At 37.8% G+C, this 24,132-nt stretch overlaps 1 protein-coding gene across 1 annotated transcript in view; it reads right to left on the bottom strand.

Moving 5' to 3' along the window:
- GABRA3 (gamma-aminobutyric acid type A receptor subunit alpha3) overlaps nt 1–24,132 on the bottom strand; it is a 368,385-nt gene that overhangs the window by 76,815 nt on the left and 267,438 nt on the right. The window contains exon 6 of the mRNA XM_035011687.1: nt 8,935–9,017. Within this exon, the coding sequence (XP_034867578.1) occupies nt 8,935–9,017 (83 nt within the window). The remainder of the gene's footprint in view (nt 1–8,934; nt 9,018–24,132) is intronic.

The raw sequence follows: 24,132 nt of genomic DNA, 5'->3' as shown, positions 1-24,132 counted from the left end.
ACATAACATAATAAAATTTAAAAAAAAAGAAATGGTATAGATATATACAATGGCATATTACTCAGCCATCAAAAGAATGAAATCTTGCCATTTGCAATGACGTGGATGGAACTAGAGGTTATTATGCTAAGTGAAATAAGTCAATCAGAGAAAGACAATTATCATATGATCACATTCATATGTGGAATTTAAGAAACAAAACAGAGGATCACAGGAGAAGAGAGGAAAAAATAAAACAAGATGAAGCCAGAGAGGGAGACAAACCATAAGAGACTAAATTATAGGAAACAAACATGGTTGCTGGAGGGGAGGGAGGTGGGAGGGATGGGTTGATAGATATTAAGGAGGGCATGTGATGTAATGAGCACTGGGCATTTTATAAGACTGGTGAATTACTGACCTCTACCTGTGAAACCAATAATACATTATATGTTAATTAATTGAATTTGAATTAAAAAATGGAAAAAAATCTATCCATTGAATTCTGAATTTTGGATGTGTATTTTTCCATAAGTAATTCCTATTTGTTTTTCTTTATAGATTCCAATTTTCTGTTGAAATTCTTTTTTATCTCTTTTATCTCTTTGATTCATCTTTTCTTTTTTTTCTTGAACATATTAACCATAGTTTTTAAAAGCCCTTATCTACAAACTCTGATATCTGAATCACCTGTTAATCTATTTCTGTATTCCATTTCTTTTTGTTTTAAAATCTTGGTTTTAGGTCATATGGTCCTGTGTGTTGTTATGCTTAATGATTTTTTTATTGAATTGCAGACTTTGTATAATAATCTGTAGAACTTTTTAGATGATGTTGACTTCCACCAGAAAGGCCTCATTCTTTCCTTTGCTAAACAGAGTGTGGGAGAATTATTACTTTAATCCCATAAGGGACTGCATTGAATTCTAGTTTTGGTTAAACTTGGTATGTCTCTGCTGCTCCCTTGTAACTAGGACATAGCTTCTCTAGAGATTTAAACTGAGTGTGTGGCATACCTTCTTTTTTATACCATTGGTAGGCTGTAGGAAAGCCAGTTTTACTTTTCAGAGGTTTTTATATTCTTTTTTAGCCTTATGATTTGTGCATATTCAAAATTTAGCAATTGTATTGAGAAGGATATTAGCCAAGAGTTTGAGACCTTCTAGAGCTCTACTTTTATCACTTTAGCTCTGTGTGACCATGAAAACTATTGCTTTCTTCCCCCCTATCATCTAGCAGCAGCCCTATGCTTAGGGCAAAACTTGAATTTTAAGCTGCAATCAATGGCCAGAATTCTCAAATACCACAACAAATAAGAAGATGCCGGTCACAAATTCATCTATGAGAAGTTCTACCCTTTCTCCAGAATTTTTGTCTTTCAATCTTCATTGCTTCTACAGTTCTAGGTTTTCTAATTGTTCATGAGGGGAGCACTGTTCACCCACAGATAGTCTTTCTCACTATTTTTGCTCCTACCACTGTAATCTGAGCCATTATCATTTCTCATCTGAACTATTGCAATACACTTTTAACTGACCTTCCTTCTTCTGTTCTTCCCATATTTATTTTTTTTTGTGGTTTTTAATTTTATTATGTTATGCTAGTCACCATACAATACATCATTTGTTTTTGATGTGGTGATCCACGATCCATTGTTTTCGAATAACACCAAGTGCTCCATGTAGTACGTGCCCTCCTTAATACCCATCACCGGGCTAATCAATCTCCCCTCCCCCCTCCCCTCTAAAACCCTGTTTGTTTCTCAGGTCCATAGTCTCTCATGGTTCATCTCTCCCTCCAATTCCCCCCGCCCATTTTTCCCTTCCTTCTCCAAATGTCCTCCATGTTATTCCTTATGTTCCACAAATAAGTGAAACCATATGATAATTGACTTTCTCTGCTTGACTTATTTCACTTAGCATAATCTCCTACAGTCCCATCCATGTTGATGTAAAAGTTGGGTATTCATCTTTTCTGATGGCTGAGTAATATTCCATTGTATATATGGACCACATCTTCTTTATCCATTTATCTGTTAAAGGGCATCTCGGCTCTTTCCACATTTTGGCTATTGCGGACATTGCTGCTGTGAACATTGGGGTGCATATGGCCCTTCTTTTCACTACATCTGTGTCTTTGGAGTAAATATCCAGTAGTGCAATTGCTGGGTCATAGGGTAGCTCTATTTTTAAATTTTTGAGGAAACTCCACACTGTTTTCCAAAGTGGCTGTACCCACTTGCATTCCCACCAACAGTGTAAGAGGGTTCCCCTTTCTCCACAACCTCTCCAACATTTGTTGTTTCTTTCCCTGTCCATTTTTGCCATTCTAACTGGTGTAAGGTGGTATCTCAGTGTGGTTTTGATTTGGATTTCCCTGATGGCTAATGATGATGAACATTTTTTCATGTGTCTGTTAGCCATTTGTATGTCTTCTTCAGAGAAGTGTCTTTTCGTATCTTCTGCCCACTTTTTGACTTGATTATTTGTTTTTTGGGTGTTGAGTTTGAGAAGTTCTTTATAGATCTTGGATACCAGCCCTTTATCTGTAGTGCCATTTGCAAATATCCTCTCCCATTCTGTGGGTTGCCTCTTTGTTTTGTTGACTGTTTCCTTTGCTGTGCAGAAGCTTTTTATCATAATGAAGTCCCAAAGGTTCATTTTTGCTTTTGTTTCACTAGCTTTTGGAGATGTATCTTGAAAGAAGTTGCTGTGGCCGATGTCAAAGACGTTACGGCCTATGTTCTCCTCTAGGATTTTGATGGATTCCTGTCTCATATTGAGGTCTTTCACCCATTTTGAGTTTATCTTTGTGTATGGTATTAGAGAATGGTCGAGTTTCATTCTTCTGCATGTGGCTGTCCAATTTCCCCAGCATCATTTATTGAAGAGAATGTCTTTTTTCCATTGCATGTTTCTTCCTGCTTTGTCAAAGATTATTTCACCATAGAGTTGAGGGTCCATATCTGGGTTCTCCATTCTGTTCCCCTGGTCTATATGTCTGTTTTTGTGGCAGTACCATGCTGTCTTGGCTTTGTAATATAGCTTGAAATCGGGCAACGTGATGCCCCCAGCTTTCTTTTTCAACATTTCCTTGGCGATTTGAGGTCTTTTCTGATTCAATACAAATTTTAAGATTGTTTGTTCCACCACTTTGAAAAATGTCATCGGAATTTTGATAGGGATGGCATTGAAGGTATAGATTGTTCTGGGTAGCATAGACATTTTAACAATGTTTATTCTTCCGATCCATGAGCATGGCATATTTTTCCATCTTTTTGTGTCTTCTTCAATTTCTTTCATGAGTGTTCTGTAGTTCCCAGAGTATAGATCCTTTACCTCTTCGGTTAGGTTTATTCCGAGGTATCTTATGGTTTTTGGTGCTATTGTAAATGGCATCGTTTCTCTAATGTATCTTTCTACAGTTGTGTTGTTAGTGTATAAGAAAGCAACTGATTTCTGTGCATTGATTTTGTATCCTGCCACATTACTGAATTGCTGTATGAGTTCTAGTAATTTGGGGGGGGGTCTTTTGGGTTTTCCACATAAAGTGTCATGTCATTTGCAAAAAGAGAGAGTTTGACTTCTTTGCCAATTTGAATCCCTTTTATTTCTTTTTGTTGTCTGATTGCTGTTGCTAGGATTTCTAGTACTATGTTGAACAATAGTGGCGAGAGTGGGCATCCTTGATGTGTTCCTGATCTTAAGGGAAACGCTCTCAGCTTTTCCCCATTGAGGATGATATTCGCTGTGGGTTTTTCATAGATGGATTTTATGAAATTGAGGAATGTTCCCTCTAACCCTATACTCTGAAGAGTTTTAATCAGGAAAGGATGTTGTATTTTGTCAAATGCTTTTTCTGCATCAATTGAGAGGACCATATGGTTTTTCTCCCTCCTCTTATTAATCTGTTCTATCATACTGATTTGCGAATGTTGAACCACCCTTGCATCCCAGGGATAAATCCCACTTGGTCATGGTGGATGATCCTTTTAATGTATTGTTGGATCCTATTAGCTAGGATTTTGTTGAGGATTTTGGAATCCATATTCATCAGGAATATCAGTCTGAAATTCTCCTTTTTGATGGGGTCTTTGCCTGGTTTGGGGATTAAGGTAATGCTGGCCTCATAGAATGAGTTTTGAAGTTTTCCTTCTGTTTCTATTTTTTGAAACAGCTTCAGTAGAATAGGTATTATTTCTTCTTTGAATGTTTGGTAGAATACCCCAGGGAATCCATCAGGCCCTGGACTCTTGTTTTTTGGGAGGTTTTTGATCACTGCTTCAATCTCGTTACTGGTTATTGGCCTATTCAGATTGTCAATTTCTTCCTGTTTCAGTCTTGGCAGCTTATAGGTTTCCAGGAAGGCCTCCATTTCATCCAGATTCTTCAGTTTATTGGCATATAGTTATTGATAATAATTTCTAAGAATTGTTTCTATTTCCTTGGTGTTAGTCGTGATCTCTCCCCTTTCATTCATAATTTTATTAATTTGGGTCCTTTCTCTTTTCTTTTGGATAAGTCTGACCAGTGCTTTATCGATCTTATTAATTCTTTCAAAAAACCAACTTCTGGTTTCGTTGATCTGATCTACTGTGTTTCTGGTTTCTAATTCATTGATCTCTGCTCTAATTTTAATTATTTCTCTTCTAATATTTGGCTTAGGCATCATTTGTTGCTTTTTCTCTAGTTCTTTAAGGTGTAGAGTTAGTTGGTGAATTCAGGATTTTTCTAGTTTTTTAAGTGAGACTTGGATGGCTATGTATTTCCCCCTTAGGACCATCTTTGCAGTATCCCCTAAGTTTTGGACCGATGTGTTTTCATTCTCATTGATTTCCATGAATTGTTTAAGTTCTTCTTTGATTTCCTGGTTGACCCAAACATTCTTGAGCAGAGTGGTCTTTAGCTTCCAAGTGTTTGAATTTCTGCCAAATTTTTCTTGTGATTGAGTTCCAGTTTTAAAGCATTGTGGTCTGAGAATATGCAGGAAGTAATCTCAGTCTTTTGGTATCAGTTGAGACCTGATTTGTGACCCAGTATGTAGTCTATTCTGGAGAAAGTTCCATGTGCACTTGAGAAGAATGAGTATTCTGTTGTTTTAGGGTGGAATGTTCTGTATATATCTATGAGGTCCATCTGGTCCAATGTATCATTCAAAGCTCTTGTTTCCTTGTTAATTTTCTGCTGAGATGATATGTCCATTGCTGAGAGTGGAGTATTGAAGTCTCCTACAATTAACGTATTGTTATCAATATGACTCTTTGTTTTGGTTAACAGTTGGCTTATGTAGATGGCTGCTCCCATGTTGGGGACATAGATATTTACAATTGGTAGATCTTCTTGTTGGATAGACCCTTTAAGAATGATATAGTGTCCTTCTGTGTCTCTAATTACAGACTTTAGTTTAAAATCTAATTTGTCTGATATTAGAATTGCTACCCCAGCTTTCTTTTGAGGTCCACTGGCATGGAAGATGGATCTCCATCCCTTCACTTTCAGTCTGGATGTATCTTTAGGTTCAAAATTAGTCTCTTGTAGGCAGCACATGGATGGGTCCTGTCTTTTTATCCAATCTGCAACCCTGTGCTGTTTTATGGGAGCATTTAGGCCATTCACGTTGAGAGTGATTATTGAAAGATATGAATTGTCATCATGTTGCCTGTGAAGACGTTGTTTTTATAGATTGTCCCTGTAAATTTCTGTTGTATATCACTCTTGGGGTCTTTCTCCTTTCATAGAACCCCCCTTCATATTTCTTGCAGGGCCAGCTTAGTGGTCACATATTCTTTCAGTTTCTGCCAGTCGTGGAAGCTCTGCATCTCTCCATCCATTCTAAATGAAAGCCTTGCCGGATAAAGTATTCTTGGCTGCATGTTCTTCTCATTTAGTACCCTGAATATGTCTTGCCAGGTCTCTGTGACGTTATTCTGATGTTCCTCCCTCTGTATGTAAGGAATCTCTTCCCCCTAACTGCCCTTAAGATGGTTTCCTTGGTTCTAAGATTTGCAAGTTGTACTATTACATGCTGGGGTGTTGGCCTGTTTTCCTTGATCTTGGGAGGGGTCCTCTCTGCCTCTAGGATGCGAATGTTTGCTTCATTCCCAGATTAGGGAAATTCTCAGCTATGATTTGCTCAAATACATCTTCTAGTCCTCTCTCTCTCTCCACTCCCTCCAGGATTCCAATTATTCTGACATTGGAGCCCTTCATGGTGTCACTTATTTCTCTGATTCTATTTTCATGGATTCTGAGTTGTTTTTCCCTGGCCTCCTCTTTTCCCTTTTTTATCTATTATATTGTCTTCCAGGTCGCTTATTCATTCTTCTGCCTCACTTAGCCTAGCTGTTAGATTATCTAGATTGGATTGGATCTCATTGATAGCATTTTTAAGTTCTGCCAATTCAGCTTTCATTTCTGCCCTTAGAGACTCTATGTTGCCATTAATTGATTTCTCCATTCTAGCTATTGTCTTCACAATTGCTAGCCTGAATTCCATCTCCAACATCTTGATTATATCTGCATCCATTTGTAAATCTGCAGTATAAGTCATAATCTCTGGGTCTTTTCTATTTTGGGGGTTCCTCCTCCTAGTCATTCTGTTGAGGGGTGGTTGAGGGAATGTATAGAGTCAAAATTATTGACCAGAACCCATGCAAGATGTACCTGTTTTCTAGGGACCTTAGGGTTGCTGGCCTCTTGTTTTTCCAGCCTGTCTTCTGGGGGAGGGGCCTGCTGTGCTGTTACTCAGGCAACCCTGTTTGGGCAGAGTTGCCCTGCCCCCCTGTGGCAGGGGATGGGCTCAGTGGGAATCAGTCTGGGGGGCTTTTGTTCTCTGGCAGCTTACCCTGGCGGCTTTCTGTGTCTCTTCCATGAGTCAGAGCAGAAGAGACCATTTCCAACCCTCTGCCTCAGAGCAGAGAGACCGCAGTCTGTTCTTCAGTGAGCTCTCCAGGCCACACTGTCTCCGTTTCTGTCCATGCTGCTATAAACTGCAGTGTCCTGGGTTGTGTGTCCCTCCACAGCGCTCCCAGTCCTGCCTCCAGGTCGGGGCACTTCTCTGCCCTTTGTGCTTCTAAAAATCGCCTGCCTCTCCTAGTTCACGCGCTGGACCCCGCTGCTCTGGGTTTCTGCCCTGGGGGCTGCCCTAAAGTCCTTTCCCCACTGCTACCGGTCTGCAAGTCTGTGCCCCATCCCCAGCTAGCGAGGCTTTCACTCACCGGCGGTGTAGGATCCCTAAGGCCAGGCACCCTCCCGCTGCCATTTATCCTTTGATATCTGCCTGTAGAATCACTGCTCCCTGCTTTGTACCTCGAAACCAACTGCCTGTGATATTCTGTTTGTAGAGATCCAGATCTTCTTACATCTCAGGCTGATTTCGTGGGTGCTCAGAGTGGTCTGGTAGATATCCAGCTCAATTCCGGGGACCAGTTGAAATAGGGTCCCCTACTCCTCTGCCATCTTTCCTCTCTCCCCAGATAATGTAATCATTTTGTTCCAAATTTTCCAACCACTCCTCATTTTCTCTCAGTAAAATTCAAAGCCCTTTAATATCCTACAAGACTATAGATGACCTGGCCTCTTCTTTGATCTCATCCTTTCCTAGTGCTTTCTCCTTTACTGTATCCAGCCATTCTGGACACTTTAATCTTCCTTGGAAAAGCCAGACACATTTCTGACTTAGCGTCTTATCCCTGGATGTTCCCTCTACTTGGAGCACAGTTTCCTCTAATATCTGTATTGTTAATGCTTTTACCTCCTTAAAATTTCTGCTCAATTGTCACTTTTTCAAAGAGACCTATGCTGATTACCCTATTTTAAATTTCAATGGCAACACCTATCTTTCACCTAGACAAGACTGATTCCCCTTATTCTGTAGTACTTTTATGTTTTCCCATGGTGATTTTCACTTTATAACATACTTTATACTTTACTTTTTAATCTGTTGTTTATTTTATTTTCCACCATCACGCTCTCCTCTATAACATAAGCTCCACAAAGACATGGTCTTTGTTTTATTCATGGATGTATTTCAAACTCCTTCAATAGAGCCTGGCATATAAGAGACAATTTATAAGTATTTGACAATGATTGAAAAAATATGTCACATGTAATTATTTGGATCTTTTCAAATGCACTACTTGAAAATATAGAGCTAAATTTAATTTAGACACAATCAACACAGACCTTGATATATTGCTCAGATGACTCCCTATATGAAACTTACTCTAAAATTCTTAGAGTTAAAAACTCACTCAAATTCTATTCAATTTTGATTTTTCGAATTTATTTGAAAATGGGCTATGTATCTACTCATTTCTCTTTCAGATTTACAGTTACTGGTAAAGGCAATACTCTGTAAAAATAAGAAAATCTCCAGAGTCTCTTTCTATCTACCATTTACTGTAGAGAATTAGATAGAACTATATGAGATGCAAATAGAATAGGCATTTCAAAAATAAAAACACATTCTCTTTTGGGGATCTTGTCCTTTGGAAGCTGCTACTGTACTCCATATTAGCTCTGTCTTTTTATTCATTCATTCATTCTCAAGTTTTTATTTCAATTCCAATTAGTTAACATACAGTGTAACATTAGTTTCACGTGTTACAATACAGTGATTCATCACTTACATATAACACCCAGTGTTCATCACAGTATATTAGTGCTTACTTGCTATATCTTCTGGACAATTTAGGAAACAGATGTTATTCTTTCAATCTAATGATAGAAATGAGTCTGAAATGGTGAGATAATGTTTTCTTTCTAGAAAGAAATCTATTAAAAGCTAAGTCTCCTCCTTCTGATCACTTAGTATTATTCAACCCCACTCCCCTTCCCCACTCCCATACCACCCTGAATTCAAGGCTTCAACTTTAGAAACTACTAGGGGGCAGAACAGGAAATACTGTTTCTTTTGGAAGAAGATCAGGTAAACAGAAAGTGAGAAAATACGTACAGCTTCCAAACTTCAGTGGGCAGGCATGCACATCCATAGGAAAATCTTCCAAATGCATGGGGCACTCAGCATGAATTGTTAACCTAAAAGAAAGGAGAACAGAAAATGAGATTAAGCTAAAATGAATGGTGGTAAACACAGCTGAATGTCCATTCACCAGCGATGGGGTGCCCCTAAGAATAATGGGATTTTGTTTATACTGAGATTGAAGTCTTTATGAACACAAGGGATAGATTAAATGAATTAGAGAGCCTCTCAAAGCAGCATTCAGATTTTTAGATCAGATTTGAATTCCACCTTACCACCTTTAGAAAAACAAATATAATTATTTGCCTTAGCTGAGCTCCCTCACCCAGCCCTCCTCCTCAAAGAAGGCTGAAAACACCAGGTCCTGACTCATTCACTCCTGATAGCAGTTTAATTATTTATTAAATAATTCTCAGCAGGCTATCAAGTGAGTTAACCAATTTAAAGACTGCACTGGAAAGGAGAGATGAATATCTTTACCTTGATAATGAACAGGTACAAAAGATGGCTCTGCTGTTCACAGCAACTGTTATAGCTTTGTTGAAGGAGATGACTCTTGGAGAACACATACACACACACACACACACACACACACAACTGGCCAGGAAAAAAAATACAAAGGTAATGGAGGACATCAAAAACCTCGGAGGTTAAGTCTAGAGAGCTCATGCTTTCTTTATAGGAACAACATGTAGGAGAGACTGCATGGACTCCTCAATGAAAATCTGAATGGGGTATGATTTGTCATGCCCACATATTCATTTTCCTGCATTAGTCTGCTTAAATAATCTATTAAGATTTCCCCTATGATTTCTTTAAAGAATTTTGAGCCTCAACCTCCCTTGGCCTAGATAGTAACCTCCTATGTAGAAATGGGACCTGCACAGCAGAAATTCAGAGTTCTTTGGAGCCTAGCTCTGATGAGTTATTTCTAGCTAATCAGTATATCTCCTGGTTATACTAGATTCAATCTATGCCATCCTCTTGGAGTTCTAGGGGGCCAACTGGCCAGCATCTCCAATCCTAGTTAATTGTTAAACCTGGTGAATGTGTAACACTTCACAAATGATCAGAGGAGCAATACTAGATATTGCGCAAAGCAGGCTGATTAAAACAAGCATGCTCAGGTGTGTATTAGCAAGAACTCTAGACTAAATGGCAGAAACCAAGTGTATGCTCTTCAACAAATATGTATCCATCTTATTTTTAGTTCTCCCATCTAAACATTAAGAGGAACTAGATGGCAAGTGTCCTTGCAGATCTAACTAATCCCTTCAATATTTATAAAATTTTCCATGTTGTCTAGGACAAAAGCTTAATTCTCAAGTTAGCCTGCAATATCCCAAAAATCCACCTTTTATTTTTAAGGCATAAAGGGGATTTCATAATTCAAAGAATTTGACACACAAAAAATGTATTTCACTGATAAACCTGTTCCTCGTGTTGGATACTTAAAAGATTCCATGAAGGTTTAATAAAGAAAATTGTGTTCCTTCTTTCCATTTATATTAGTATTTCCAAGATACTGCCTTTTATGAGTAATGCCAAGGGGAAATTACTTTATGTCTACCCAGCAGTCCTGGGGACATGGCAAATAAGACCACAATAAATAGATTATCAAAGCAAGATGCAAAGGGCACTGATTTCTGATTAAGAGTGGAACTGATTTATATAACTTTTCTCTCTTGCTTCCCATATACTTCTTGCCCATCCTACCTAGCCACAGAGTAGAGAGGAGAAAGCAGATGTTGGTGAGGGCAGGGTACTTCACAAGCCAGATTATGCTGTGCTTTCATTCGTTCTTAAACACATCCTACTGCTCTCTGACATCCCATGTCATACTGTCTTCCCTTCTTCCTTTCTTCTTCCTCTTTACCTTGCTTCAAATTTCAAGATCCCTTCAAGCTTTTCTATAGCATAAAGCAGCCTGACTATACCCAGGCTAATATCCTCATCACTACAATCTATGTCATAAATATATCCGTCCCCTCCAAAACTTTCCTTCCACCCTCTTATTATTATTGTTGTTATTGTTTTGTGTGACAAGAACACTTAACATAAGATCTGCCCACTGAGCAAATTTTTAAGTATACCATTGAATATTGTTAATTGAGAAAAGGACCTGAATAGACATTACTCCAAAGAAGGCATACAAATGGACACAGGTATATTAAAAGGTGCTCAACGTCACTAATCATCAGGGAAATACAAATGAAAATCACAATGAGATATTACCTCTTACCTGTTAGATAGGCTATTATCAAAAAGACAAGAGATAACAAGTGTTGATGAGGATGTGGAGAAAAGACAATCTTGTGCACTGTTGGTAGGAATGTAAATTGGTGCAGTAACTCTGGAAAACAGTATAGAGGTTCTTCAAAAAATTAAAAATAGAATTACCATAGGAGCCAGCAATCCTACTTTTGGGAATATATGTCCAAAGTTACTGAAATCAGGATTTCAAAAAGATATCTGCACCCCAAAATTCATTGTAGCATTATCCACAATAGCCAAGACATGGAAGCAATCTAAGTATCCATCAATAGGTGGATAAGAAAATGTATATACATACAATGGAATATTATTCAGCCTTAACAAAAGAAAGAAATCCTGCCATTTTCAACCACATTGATGAACCTATAGGACACTGTGCTAAGTGAAATAAACCAGACAGAGAAAGACAAATACTATATAGGATCTCCCTTATATGTGGGATCTAAAATAGTCAAACTCATAGAAGCAGAGAGTAGAATGGTGGTTGCCAGGGGCTGGTGGGGAGGGAATGGGGAGATATTAGTGAAAAGTACTAAGTTTCAGTTTTGCAAGATGAATAAGTCCTAGAGATCTATTGTACAGCAAATGATCTTTAGTGGGCTTTTCAAGAAAGGTCAGAAACCCCTCAAAATGTGACATTCAGATCATAGGGACTCAGTTCCACTCCATGGTTTGGCCTGCTTTGATCTTTATGCAAAAACGAGACAGGAAGTTAAGAGGCAATCCAGGAAATTCTTTTCTTTGGGGGTAAAAGATACAGATAGAAAGGAAGCCTTTTTTTAGCCCTGCATGTGTGCATACATGTGTGCACAAGAACACACACCCTCCCCTCCATTACTGCTCTCATTTCACTGTGTTTTTCAGCATCCTGGCTCCCTTGTCACCCTACCATTTGCTGCGCAAAAGCTGGTTTCTATTCCACCATAGTAAAAAGTTAGTTTTATTACTACTATGGCCCCCTAACTAGTCTCTGCTGTCACCCTTTCCCCTTATAGTATATTCTCTACACAAGAGCCTTCTAATGCTTCCTCATCTTTTTGTAAAATATTTTATTTATTTGACAGAGAGAGCACACAAGCAGGTGGAGCAGCAGCCAGAGGGAGAAGGAGAAGCAGGCTCTCCACTGAGCAGAGAGCCCAATGTGGGGCTCAATCTCAGGACCCTGGGATCATGACCTGAGCTGAAGGCAGATGCTTAACCGGCTGAGCCACCCAGGTGCCCCTAATGCTTCTTCATCTTATACAGACTAAAGCCAAAATCCTTTCCATGGCTAATAGGGTCTTGTATGACCTTGTCATCTGTTCCTCTCTGGCTTATCTCCTACAATGCCCTCCCTTCTCCACTTTGTTCCAGCCACACTGGCTTCCTTGCTGCTCTTTCAACATGCCAGGCTCTCTTACAGCATGGCCTTTGCACTTGTTATGCCCTCATACCTCTTTCAAGTCTTTGCTTAATTACTGTCTTCTAAATGAGGCCCACCCTGACCTCCACTCAGCTTACTATCTACCTTAGGTTAGTAAACCTTACCATCCTCTTTCTTTTACCATAGCACATAACATATAACATGCCATACATTTATTTTTTCTATTTATCATTTTTTTTCTCCTTACTATAAGGTTATGGGTCTTTGCCTTGTTTTCTCTTTGATGTGTGCCAGGAGCTTAGCACATTACCTAGCACATTGTAGGTGTTCAATACATATCCACTGAATGAATGAGTTAATGAATGAGTTTTCTTTCCTAAAAGCATGTATTTCTATGGGGATCTTGCAGAGGAGAGGTGTAGGCTGGGCAGACAGGGTTTAGGTATTTTTAGGGTTCCAGGCAAAAGCATCTTAATATGATTCCTTAATATGATTCCTTAATAATATCTCAACTTATTCTCTTCAGTGGGCATATAGCCTCTTTCATGGAATTTCAGAGCAGAAAGAGCCTTAATAAAAACATCCAGTTTTATCCCCTCAGATGTTTTATATATGATGAAACAGAAGGGAAGGAAATTGTCCATATCACCCAACAAATCTGGTCCAGAACTGACTAAAAGTTTCCTGATTCTTTGGTGTAGTCCTCAAATATTTTTTGATCACCATCTATGTGCCAGCTAATATTCTAAGCAATGTAAGTATATTAGTAAACATACCAAGAGTGCTGACCTCTTAGAGCTTACATTTGAGTAAAGGGAAGACAAAAAAAATTAAAAAGATAAATCAATCAATCTCTCAATCATATAGTATAGCAAAAGGTAATATGCCGCAGGAAGAAAAATAATATGTGAATAGAAAGTATTGGGGAAGGATGGCAATTTTTAATAGGGTGTTCAGGGAATACCTCACTGAGTAGGTGACATTTAAGCAGTAACCTGAAGGAAATGAGAGTGAGCCTTATAGACACTTGGAGGAAGAACATTCAAAGTAGAGGGAGTAACAAAGTAGAGGGAGTAAGCTTGAGGTAGAAGTTAGTCCAGTGTATTCAAGGAAAAGCAGCTAGGCCACTGTGGCTACAGTGGAGAGATGAAGAGAAAAGATTAATAGAAGACGAATTTAAAAAGGAAACTATGGGAAATGGACTAGATAGTACAAGACCCTTCGAGGATATTTTGGTTTTCACCTTAAATGAAATGTGGAGGTATTGCACAATTTTGAGTAGAATGGTGATTTGATCTAACATTTTAGGATTATTCTGACAGCTGTGTGAAGGATAACTTGAAGGGCAACAGCAGGAAGATGAAATTCAGCACCAATTTATGATCCAAAACTCTCAAAAAAACTAGAAATAGAAGGGAATTTTCTCAACTAATAAGGAACATTTATGAAAAATCTACATCTAGACCATACTTTATGATAAAAGACTATTTTCTCCTATGACCAGGAACAAGATAAGGATGTCCACTCTCTGCAACTAAAGTATTCTGAAATTACATATTGGTGATGGCTGCACAACCCTGTAAATATACCAGAAAACATTTACTTTTACACTTTAAAAGAGTGAATTATAGGACATGTGGATCATATTTAAGTAAAGCTGTTTAAAAATTTAGGCAAGCTATGGGGTACCTAGGTGGCTCAATTGGTTAAGCATCTGTCTTTGGCTCAGGTCATGATCTCATGGTTCTGGGATCAAGCCCCACACTGAGCCCTGCACCTATCCCCAAGTCTGCTCCTTCCCACTGCTCATGCGTGTGCTCTCTCTCTCTCTCTCCCTCTCTCTCAAATAAATAAGTAAATAAAATCTTTAAAAAAATTTAGGCAAGCTAAAAAAGTTAAAGACATAAAAAAATGGAAAGTAAAAAAAGCAAAACTTTCTTTAATTGCAAATAACAGGTTTTAGATATTCCATGTTTATAGAAGTCCTAACATCATTAAGATTCTCTCCAAATTGATCAATAGATTCAACACATTTCTTATCAAAATCTCAGAAGCTTTTTTTTATAAAAATAGCAAGCTGATCCTAAAAGTTATATAGGAATACAAAGGATCTAGAATAGGCAATACATATTTAAAAAGAAAAAAAAAAACTGTACTTTCACTTCCCAATTTCAAAACATACCAATAAGCTACAGTAATCAATACGGCATGGGTTTGTTCTAAAGCTAGGCAATATAGATCAAAGGAAAAGAATATAAAGTCCAGAGATAACTTCCACATATATGGTCAATTGACTTTGACTAAGGTTCAAGGCAATTCAGTGCAGAAAAAAAATAGTATTTTCAATAAATGGTGCTGGGAAAATATCTACATGCAAAAAAAAAGAACATATCATATCAGAAACAAAAATCAACTCCAATGGAACATAGGTCAAATTTTAAGAGCTAAAAGTTCTAAAAAAATTATAGGAGAAAATCTTTGTAACCTGGAGTCAGGCAAAGATTTCTTAGACTGCCAAAAGTATGAGCTATAAAAAAATAAAAAGTATGATAAAATGGACTTCAACAAAATTTAAACATTTTGCTTTTCAAAAGACACCATAAGAAAATAAAAAGACAGCCATAAGGTGGGTAAATACATTTGTGAATTGTATGTTGATAAATAATCTATATTAAAAACATAAATAATTCTTACAACTCAAAAATGAGAAAAACAGCCCAATTTGAAAATGAGCAAGATATTTAAATATAATTTAATAAATATATATATATACATTTAAAAAATTATGCAATACTTCCACATTTAATAAAAAATATTCTGTCAACTAATAAGGACATAAAAAGATACTTAACATCATCAGCCATTAGGGAAGTGCAAATTAAAATCACAGTGAGATACTGCTACATGTGTATTAGCATGGCTAAAATAAAAAAGACTGACAATATCAAGTGTTTACAAGAATTTGGAGAAAATGGAACCTCATAAATCACTGGTGGAAATGTATAATGCTAAAGCACAATTTGGAAAACATTATGTCAGTTTCTTCAAAAGTTAAATATATACTTCCTATAAAATCCTGTGGTTCCACTCTACTTCTCTGTTATCTAAGAGAAATGAAAACAGATGTCCACAGAAAGACCTGTTCATAACAGAATTATTTATGATAGTCAAAAGGTGGAAACAACCTAAATGTCCATCAAATAATGAATGAATGAAATGTGGTATATTCACACAATAGGATATTAGTCATCAATGAAAAGGAATAAGGACAACAACATGGGGGCACTTGGGTGGCTCAGTTGGTTGAGCGACTGACTCTTGACTTCCATTCAGATCATGATCTCAGGCTCAAGATCGAGCCCAGCATCAGACTCTGCACTGGGTGGGAGCCTGCTTAAAATCCTCTCTGTCCCTCTCTCTCTGCCCCTCCTCCTGCTCACACACTCCCACTCACTCTCTCTCTCTAAAAAATTTTAAATAAATAAGGACAACAACATGGATGAATCTCAAGTGCATTATGCTAAGTGAAAGTAGGCAGACACAAACGGTCACATACTGTATGTTTCCATTCACAGTAATTGTCTAGGAAAGGCAAATCTATAGAGACAGGAAGTAGATTAGTGGCTGCCTGAGGCTGGGGTTGAGAATGGATGGTGACTACAAATTTTTGGAGAATTTCTTTTAGAGGTGATAGAAATATTCTAAATCTAGATTATGGTTATAGTTGCACAACTCTAAATTTACTAAAAATCATTGAATTGTACACTTAACACATAAATTTTATCATATGTAAATAATATTTCAAAAAGAGCTCTTATAAAATTAAAAAAGCAAGAGAGGCATTATAGCATAACCTTTAAGAGCATGGATTCCAAAGATAAACTATAAGATTTACAACCCAACCCTACTGCATATAGTAGCTATATGCAAGTTATTTCAGTTCTCTGTGCTTGTTAGCTTATATTTTACAGATTAAAGCTCTAAAACTGGATAGTATTATGAAGGAAGACAAGAAGTCTAAGAGCTAAGATTCAGGGTACAATAATTGGATTAATGTCTTTTACAATGAATCCTAACACCAGTGATTCTCAGTATCTCATCTATTTCCTATAGTATGCACTACCCATGAATAATATAAATTTTACCACCAGCAGAAGGTATGTACCAGAATCTCAAAGTGGGAAGGAGGCATGAAGTAAGGAGGTAAACAACAGGCTGAATATGGTGGTTTGAAAATGTTTACTCCAATGATAAGCTATGTCATCTCATTAAGAATCCCTGCTATTGAGAAAGACATGTATCATATGATCCCACTGATATGAGGAATTCTTAATTGTAGGAAACAAACTGAGGGTTGCTGGAGTGGGGGGTCGGGTGGGAGGGATGGGGTGACTGGGTGATAGACACTGGGGAGGGTATGTGCTCTGGTAAGCGCTGTGAATTGTGCAAGACTGTTGAATCTCAGATCTGTACCTCTGAAACAAATAATGCAATATATGTTAAGAAAAAAAAAAGAAGAAGAAGAAGGTAGCGGGAGGGGAAGAATGAAGCGGGGGAAATCAGAGGGGTAGATGAACCATGAGAGACGATGGACTCTGAAAAACAAACAGGGTTCTGGAGGGGAGAGGGGTGGGAGGATGGGTTAGACTGGTGGTGGGTATTGAGGAGGGCACATTCTGCATGGAGCACTGGGTGTTATGCACAAACAATGAATCATGGAACACTTCATCTAAAACTAATGATGTAATGTATGGGGATTAACATAAGAATAAAAAAAAAAAAAAAGAATCCCTGCTATTGACTTAAAGCCACTGAGTAAATAGTTTCTCTTCTACTCCTTAGGAATTGAGACAAATTTGTGACTTGGTTATTTGGTGCCTTATCTCATCCCCACTGGAAATATCTAAGTACATATCCAAAATGAATACACATATCAGAGACTATTCTTATTATACTATTTGATTATTTTTCTATTATATCATTGACACAAAAGCCAGTGTTTATATTTACTATATAGTGCTTTGCATTTTTATGATTTTTTGGTACATATTTGTCTCCTAAACTAGATTGAATACCACATGTAAGTCACTTGCTTTTATTTTATTTTTTTTAAGATTTATTTATTTATTTATTTGACAGAGAGAGATACAGTGAGAGAGGGAACACAAGCAGGGGGAGTGGGAGAGGGAGAAGCAGGCCTCCCGCAGAGTGGGGAGCCCAATGCGGAGCTTGATCCCAGGACCCTGGGATCATGACCTGAGCCGAAGGCAGACGCTTAATGACTGAGCCACTCAGGTGCCCCATAAGTCACTTGCTTTTAGATGGGAATGCACCCAATGCAGTAATCCAACAAGAAAAAAATTCCAACTCAGATGCTATTGCATCCATGTTCTCAGTGCCCATTTGCCTTTGGCCCGAGAAAGTGATCCTCCCAGAAAATGAGTCTTTGGTCCTCATATCTTAATAATACTTCTCACTTTACTAAGCCACATGCCCATTTCTTTATCCTTCTACTACTGCAATGTCTAGAACACATTCCTTATCTAGCACACTGTGGAGGTATACACATAACATTTGTACACCTCAAAATATATACTCAAAGAGTTTTAAAAATTATAAAATGAATATGAATCAAAATGAATCACCTAGTTATTAATTGCTCCACAGGAAAACATCACATTATTTCTAGAGTTTTGCATATAGAATACCAATTTGTTTTAAAGTAGAGGCATAACATAGGAAAAAATTCTAAAGAAGTTTCTGAACTTACTGAAGTTCTAAAGGCTAAAGATCTAAATTTTATTAATTATATGCACTAATTGTTCAGTGAGATGGTCAACACAATAAGAGTAATAAAGGAAGAAGCATACATTTAGTAGGGCACAGGGTCTCTGGAGTTCAGTATGAGCCTTACTGTAGGCAATATGTCACCTAGGCATTTTAGAAATGGAACAATCTGCTCTGAATTCTGAGAAATGTTCTTTATAAAAAACAAAAGGTAGAAAACACTACTTCAGAAGTGGTTGAAGTGCTAGGCAGGCTCTTTCTATGACCATATAGTAAAGGGCAGGATGTGAGATTTATGATGAAAAAGAAAAGAGAGTAAATCATTACTAGCCATTATCAGTAGAGGATGAGCCATTTCAAATATATAACCACCAAACACCCAAACCAAGCAGCACATTAGTCATAAGAATCCCATTTGTCTGCAGGCTTACCATTAAATCCTCTAGCTATAGGCAAAAGGCTTTAGTACACTGGAAGGCCCTTGGGCTTCCTAATTGGAAGACCATCGTGTTACCACTGCATTTAGCCTTTTAGTGAGCACATAAAAGTTTTAACAATTCCCTCAGATGTGTAGCTCCAGGCTCATTTTCCGACATTCACACTTTTCCCCTTTCCAGCCATCAGCGGATATGAGTGATTTCACACACAAAGCTCTCATGTTTCTGTCTTTGCACACATTGTTTTTTTTCTGCCTGAAATGTCATTTCCTTTGATATGTGTGACAAATTTCTTTCAAGTCTTTGCTCAAATACTACCTCTTCCATGATGTTTTGTACATGTGCTGTGGGCATAGTAAGTTCTCCAGCTCACAGAAATCCCAGAGCACTTTGGACAAATACCTTAGTTCGTAGCACTGTTGAAATAACTTTCTAGGCCCAAGATGGAGCAATAAACTGAAACTTAGATAACTTCTGTGTTCCTGTAAATATTCTACTTGACCAGAAACACAGTATATCCAGTCAGCCAATCCCCAAACACCAAGCCAACTCTGGACCTTTTCATCCCAAACAAGGTTGACTATGTGGCCTTGGCCAATCAGATATTTTCTGTTTTTCTCTTCCTAGTTCTTTATTTTTTGTCCTACAAAAGCTTTCTGTCTTCTGCCCCATTTTTCAGTTTTGCAAAAGGAGACTGTCCACTTCATGAAGTGAAATAGTTTGTTAGTATTAACTAAATTGTTTTCTTTAATCATTTTTAACAGCACATAAGATTGTCAGTATCTGTTTATGTGTCTGTCTTCTGAACAGAACTGTAACTTTAGAGAAGGGTCTCTATTTATCATTGTAATTCCATCTCTACAATGGTGGCTGGCCCATAGGAGATAGGCAATAAATGTTTCTTGACTTACTAAATATTTCTGCAATATAGAGCAGTTATTTTCAGTCCTGTTTCCCCAGAAGAAGAGACTGGGGCCCAGAGAGGGGAAATGCCTTGTCCATGGTTACATGCTCATATTGGCCAGGGTTGGGACTCTTACCCAGAGCTCCTAATTCCTACTCTAAAGTTCATTTCACTACAACATACAGTCTCCACTCTGTCTAGGAGTAGCATCTAAAATAGCTTCATTCTTTGGAATTAGAGGGACTCTTCTGGTGATCTGTAAATCCTCTTCCCCCTTGTGTTAGAATGAGCTTTTTACATAGACTCAATCTGTCTGGAGATCAGCTTCTTGCCTTTAAAAAATAAAAGCAATTCTTATTATTACAAGGCCCTGATTTCCTCTTGCAGCTGACCACTTGTGAATACATTTTTTCTTTCCTCTTTCCAATTCAGTGCCAGTTCCCCTGTAAAGCCCTCCCATATCTGGACCCATGCCTCTAAGTCATAATGAAACCGGTACTCTTTAGTTTACAGCACTTCATTGTTGGCTTTTTGTGAAAATTCCATTATGCCTCATAGTACAGTGAATGATGTGTCCTATCTTTCCTGTCAGGATATGAGCTCATGGAAGGTAGGAATTGATATCACCACACAGAGTACACAGTATAATTTGTGATTGACTAAGGACTTGTAGTATTACTTGCATCTCACCTCACTGTAAGCTTTCTCAGAGCCCAAAATGAGCCACTCTACATCTTCTATGTCCTTACCCCTGTTCATTAGAGTGAGGCTCACTAAAGTATGGTTCTGTGAGTCAGAGTCAGTTTCTAGCTTAATGAAAGAGGAACTACAGTTGGAATCCCCTAGAGCAAAAGCCATTTCGAAAAAGGACTGTGTGAAGCAAAGCTATCAGTGCTTGGTTGATCTGATTACATTAAATCCTATAGAGCTAACTTAACAATGTGGCCCAAATGCCTTCCCTGCTTTCTGGCCATTTCAGAGGCAATCTCTATTATAAAGATTCATGTGCAAGTTATTTGCATCTAAAGTAGGAAGAGACTAGCTTTACTGTTAACATTTTCACAATTTGTCTTTGAAATAATTTGTCTTTGGAAATCCCAAGTACATAAACAAAACTGACCCATTCATATAATCAAAGAATAAAGGAAGGCATGAATGTCTGAATATGACAGGAAGATTCTTTTAATTGCTTCAAAAAATGCCACTTTCTTCTCAGTGATGCTAAATGAAAAGTTAGTTCTTGTTTTCTTTAATTTTCAGCTAAATGTAGGATACTATCAATGTGTAGCTTAACACAAAAAGACACCTTGTGCAATGTATTCAATTTTATAAAATCCCATTGAATCAAAGTTCTGAGTTTCAGACCTGAATTTCCAATTGCAGCTTGTCATATCCACCTCAGACTCATTATGTTTAAACTTTATATCCCTTACATTCCTCTTTTGTTGTTGTTGTTGTTTAATTTTATTTTATTATGTTAGTCACCATACATCATTAGTTTTTGATGTAGTGTTCCATGATTCATTGTTTGCGTATAATACCCAGTGCTCCATGCAATACATACCCTCCTTAATACCCATCACCAGGCTAACCCACCCCCCCAATTCCCCCCAAAACCCTCAGTTTGTTTCTCAGAGTCCATAGTCTCTCACGGTTGGTCCTCCCCTCTGATTTCCCCCCTTCATTTTTTCCTTCCTACTATCTTATTTTTTTAACATATAATGTATTGTTTCAGAGGTACAGGACTGTGATTCATCAGTCTTACACAATTCACAGCACTCATCATAGTACATACCCTCTCCAGTGTCCATGGCCCAGCCACCCTATCCCTCCCACCCCCCCACCACTCCAGCAACCCTCAGTTTGTTTCCTGAGATTAAGAGTCTCTTATGGTTTGTCTCCTTTGATTTCATCTTGTTTCATTTTTTCCTCCCTTCCCCTATGCTCCTCTATCTTGTTTCTTAAATTCCTCACATCAGTGAGATTATATGATACTTGTATTTCTCTGATTGACTTATTTCACTTAGCATAATATCCCCCCACCCCCGTCCCCTCTAGAATGATAGGGATTGCTTTAAATGTCTAGGTAGCATAGACATTTGCACAATATTTGTTCTTCCAATCCATGAGTATATAATGTTTTTCCATTTCTTTGTGTCTTCCTCAATTTCTTTCATGAGTACTCTATAGTTTTCTGAGTACAGATTCTTTGCCTCTTTGGTTAGATTTATTCCTAGGTATCTTATGGTTTTGGGTGCAATTGTAAATGGGATCGACTCCTTAATTTCTCTTTCTTCTGTCTTGTTGTTGGTGTATAGAAATGCCACTGATTACTGTGGACTGATTTTATATTGTGCCACTTTACTGAATTCCTGTATGAGTTCTAGCAGTTTTGGAGTGGACTCTATTGGGTTTTCCACATAAAGCATCATATCATCTGCAAAGAGTGAGAGTTTGACTTCTTTGCTGATTCAGATGCCTTTTATTTCTTTTTGTTGTCTGATTGCTGAGGCTAGGACTTCTAATATTACATTGAATAGCAGTGGTGATAGTAGACATCCCTGCCATGTTCCTGACCTTAGGGGGAAAGCTCTCGAGTTTTTCCCCATTGAGAATGATATTCACTGTGGGTTTTTCATAGATGGCTTTTATGATATTGAGGTATATATTACAATCCTTTCTTAGAGAAAGTGGTGGGATGGAGTAGAGAAAAAACTGTTTGCTATAACCTAAGAGTGACTTCAGTTTCTGTACCTACCTTCTTAATCACAATACTGCATGCATTGTGTAATGCATAATCACTGCCATGAGAAATGAGATAAATACATGTGAGGCACCTAGCACATCACCTGGTATATAGAAAGTCTTAAATAAGTGTAAGTTCTCTAAACACACTTTGCTCTCTACAAAATATCTGTTGCTTCTTCTACATTGCTTTTAAAAAAATAGTAACACCACAATCTTCTTGGTATCCAGGGAGAATATGTAAGGGACAATCTCAATATACCCTCTTCCTCATTACCCCATATCTGTTGGACACCAAGTTCTTTTGAAAGCCTCTCCTTTCTTCTCCACTCTTACTTTTTGCTGCCTTTGCTTTATCCCTGAACAGTCTTCTCTGGACTACAAAATGGTCAACTAACTGGTATCCCTGCTTCTAAACGATTCTCCAGAGTGCAACCTGACATTTTAATTAAAAAAAAAACAAAAACCAAGAAACAACCTTTGGAATTGGCAGAGAACTGTCAGCTGTTCACCAAATCCATTTCTTTTCCCAGCCTCCCTTGCAGTTAGGCATGTCCATGTGACCTCATTCTAGTCAAAGAAATATCAGTAGAAATAAGTACGCCACTCAAGACCCAGACTTTAAACACCTCCCAAGTATAATCCTCCATGCTCTTTCCTCTTCTACTCACTTGATACAGAGAAGCAAAGTGGTCTTGGAAACCATGTATTGAATATGGCAGAGACACCAGATGAAAGGAGCTTGGGTCCCTGAAATACCACTAAGGAATGAACCACCTGCTTTGAAATTTAAGGAGCAAGAAATACATTTCCATCAAGTTTGAACTGTTATACATTTTTGAGTTCAGCAAACTGTAACACAAATGATCCGAGCATGCTACTTCCTTTTTAAAAAAACCAATAATGCTTCCCAATAAGTACAGAATGAATATATTCTGTATCACTTCCAGATTATTATCCCTCATCTGTTATGCAGAAACCCTTCCAAATAGGCATGCTATTTGGCTATATTTACCATTACCCCACCTTATCACTGCCATTTTCAAAAAGCTTATTTACTCCTCCACATTCCAATACCACCAATGCTATATGTTGTATATCCACCTCCTTCTTCAAACTTATTTAGGGGAAAAAGCAGTAGTTTGAGACAGACCTGCATTTTCCTAATAAATACATCACTGGGCAAGTCATTTTAATTTTTATTTAATTATTTAAATTTTTATTTAAATTCAATTTAATTAACATATACTGTATTAATAGTTTCAGGGGTAGAATTCAGTGATTCATTAGTTGCATACAAAACCCAGTGTTTATAACATCAAGTGCCCTCCTTAATGCCCATCACCCAGTTACCCCATCCCCCCACCCACCTCCCCTCCAGCAACCTTCAGCTTGTTTCCTATAGTTAAGAGTCTCTAGTTTGCCTCCCTGTTTTCCTTTTACATTATTTTCCATTCCCTTATGTTCATCTATTTTGTTTCTTAAATTCCACAGATGAGTGAGATCATGTGATAATTGTCTTTCTCTGATTGACTTATTTCACTTAGCATAATACCCTCTAGTTCCATCAATGTCACTGCAAATGGCAAGATTTCATTCTTTTTGATGGCTGAGTAATATTCCATTGTGTGGGTGTGTGTACCACTTTTTCTTTATCCATT

The sequence above is a fragment of the Mirounga leonina genome, unplaced genomic scaffold (assembly GCF_011800145.1).
Source record: "Mirounga leonina isolate KUSES-001 unplaced genomic scaffold, KU_Mleo_1.0 Mir_101799, whole genome shotgun sequence".
Lineage (NCBI taxonomy): Eukaryota > Metazoa > Chordata > Mammalia > Carnivora > Phocidae > Mirounga > Mirounga leonina.
The sequence above is the reverse complement of the archived record's forward strand: the minus strand, read 5'-3'. Positions and strand labels throughout refer to the sequence as shown.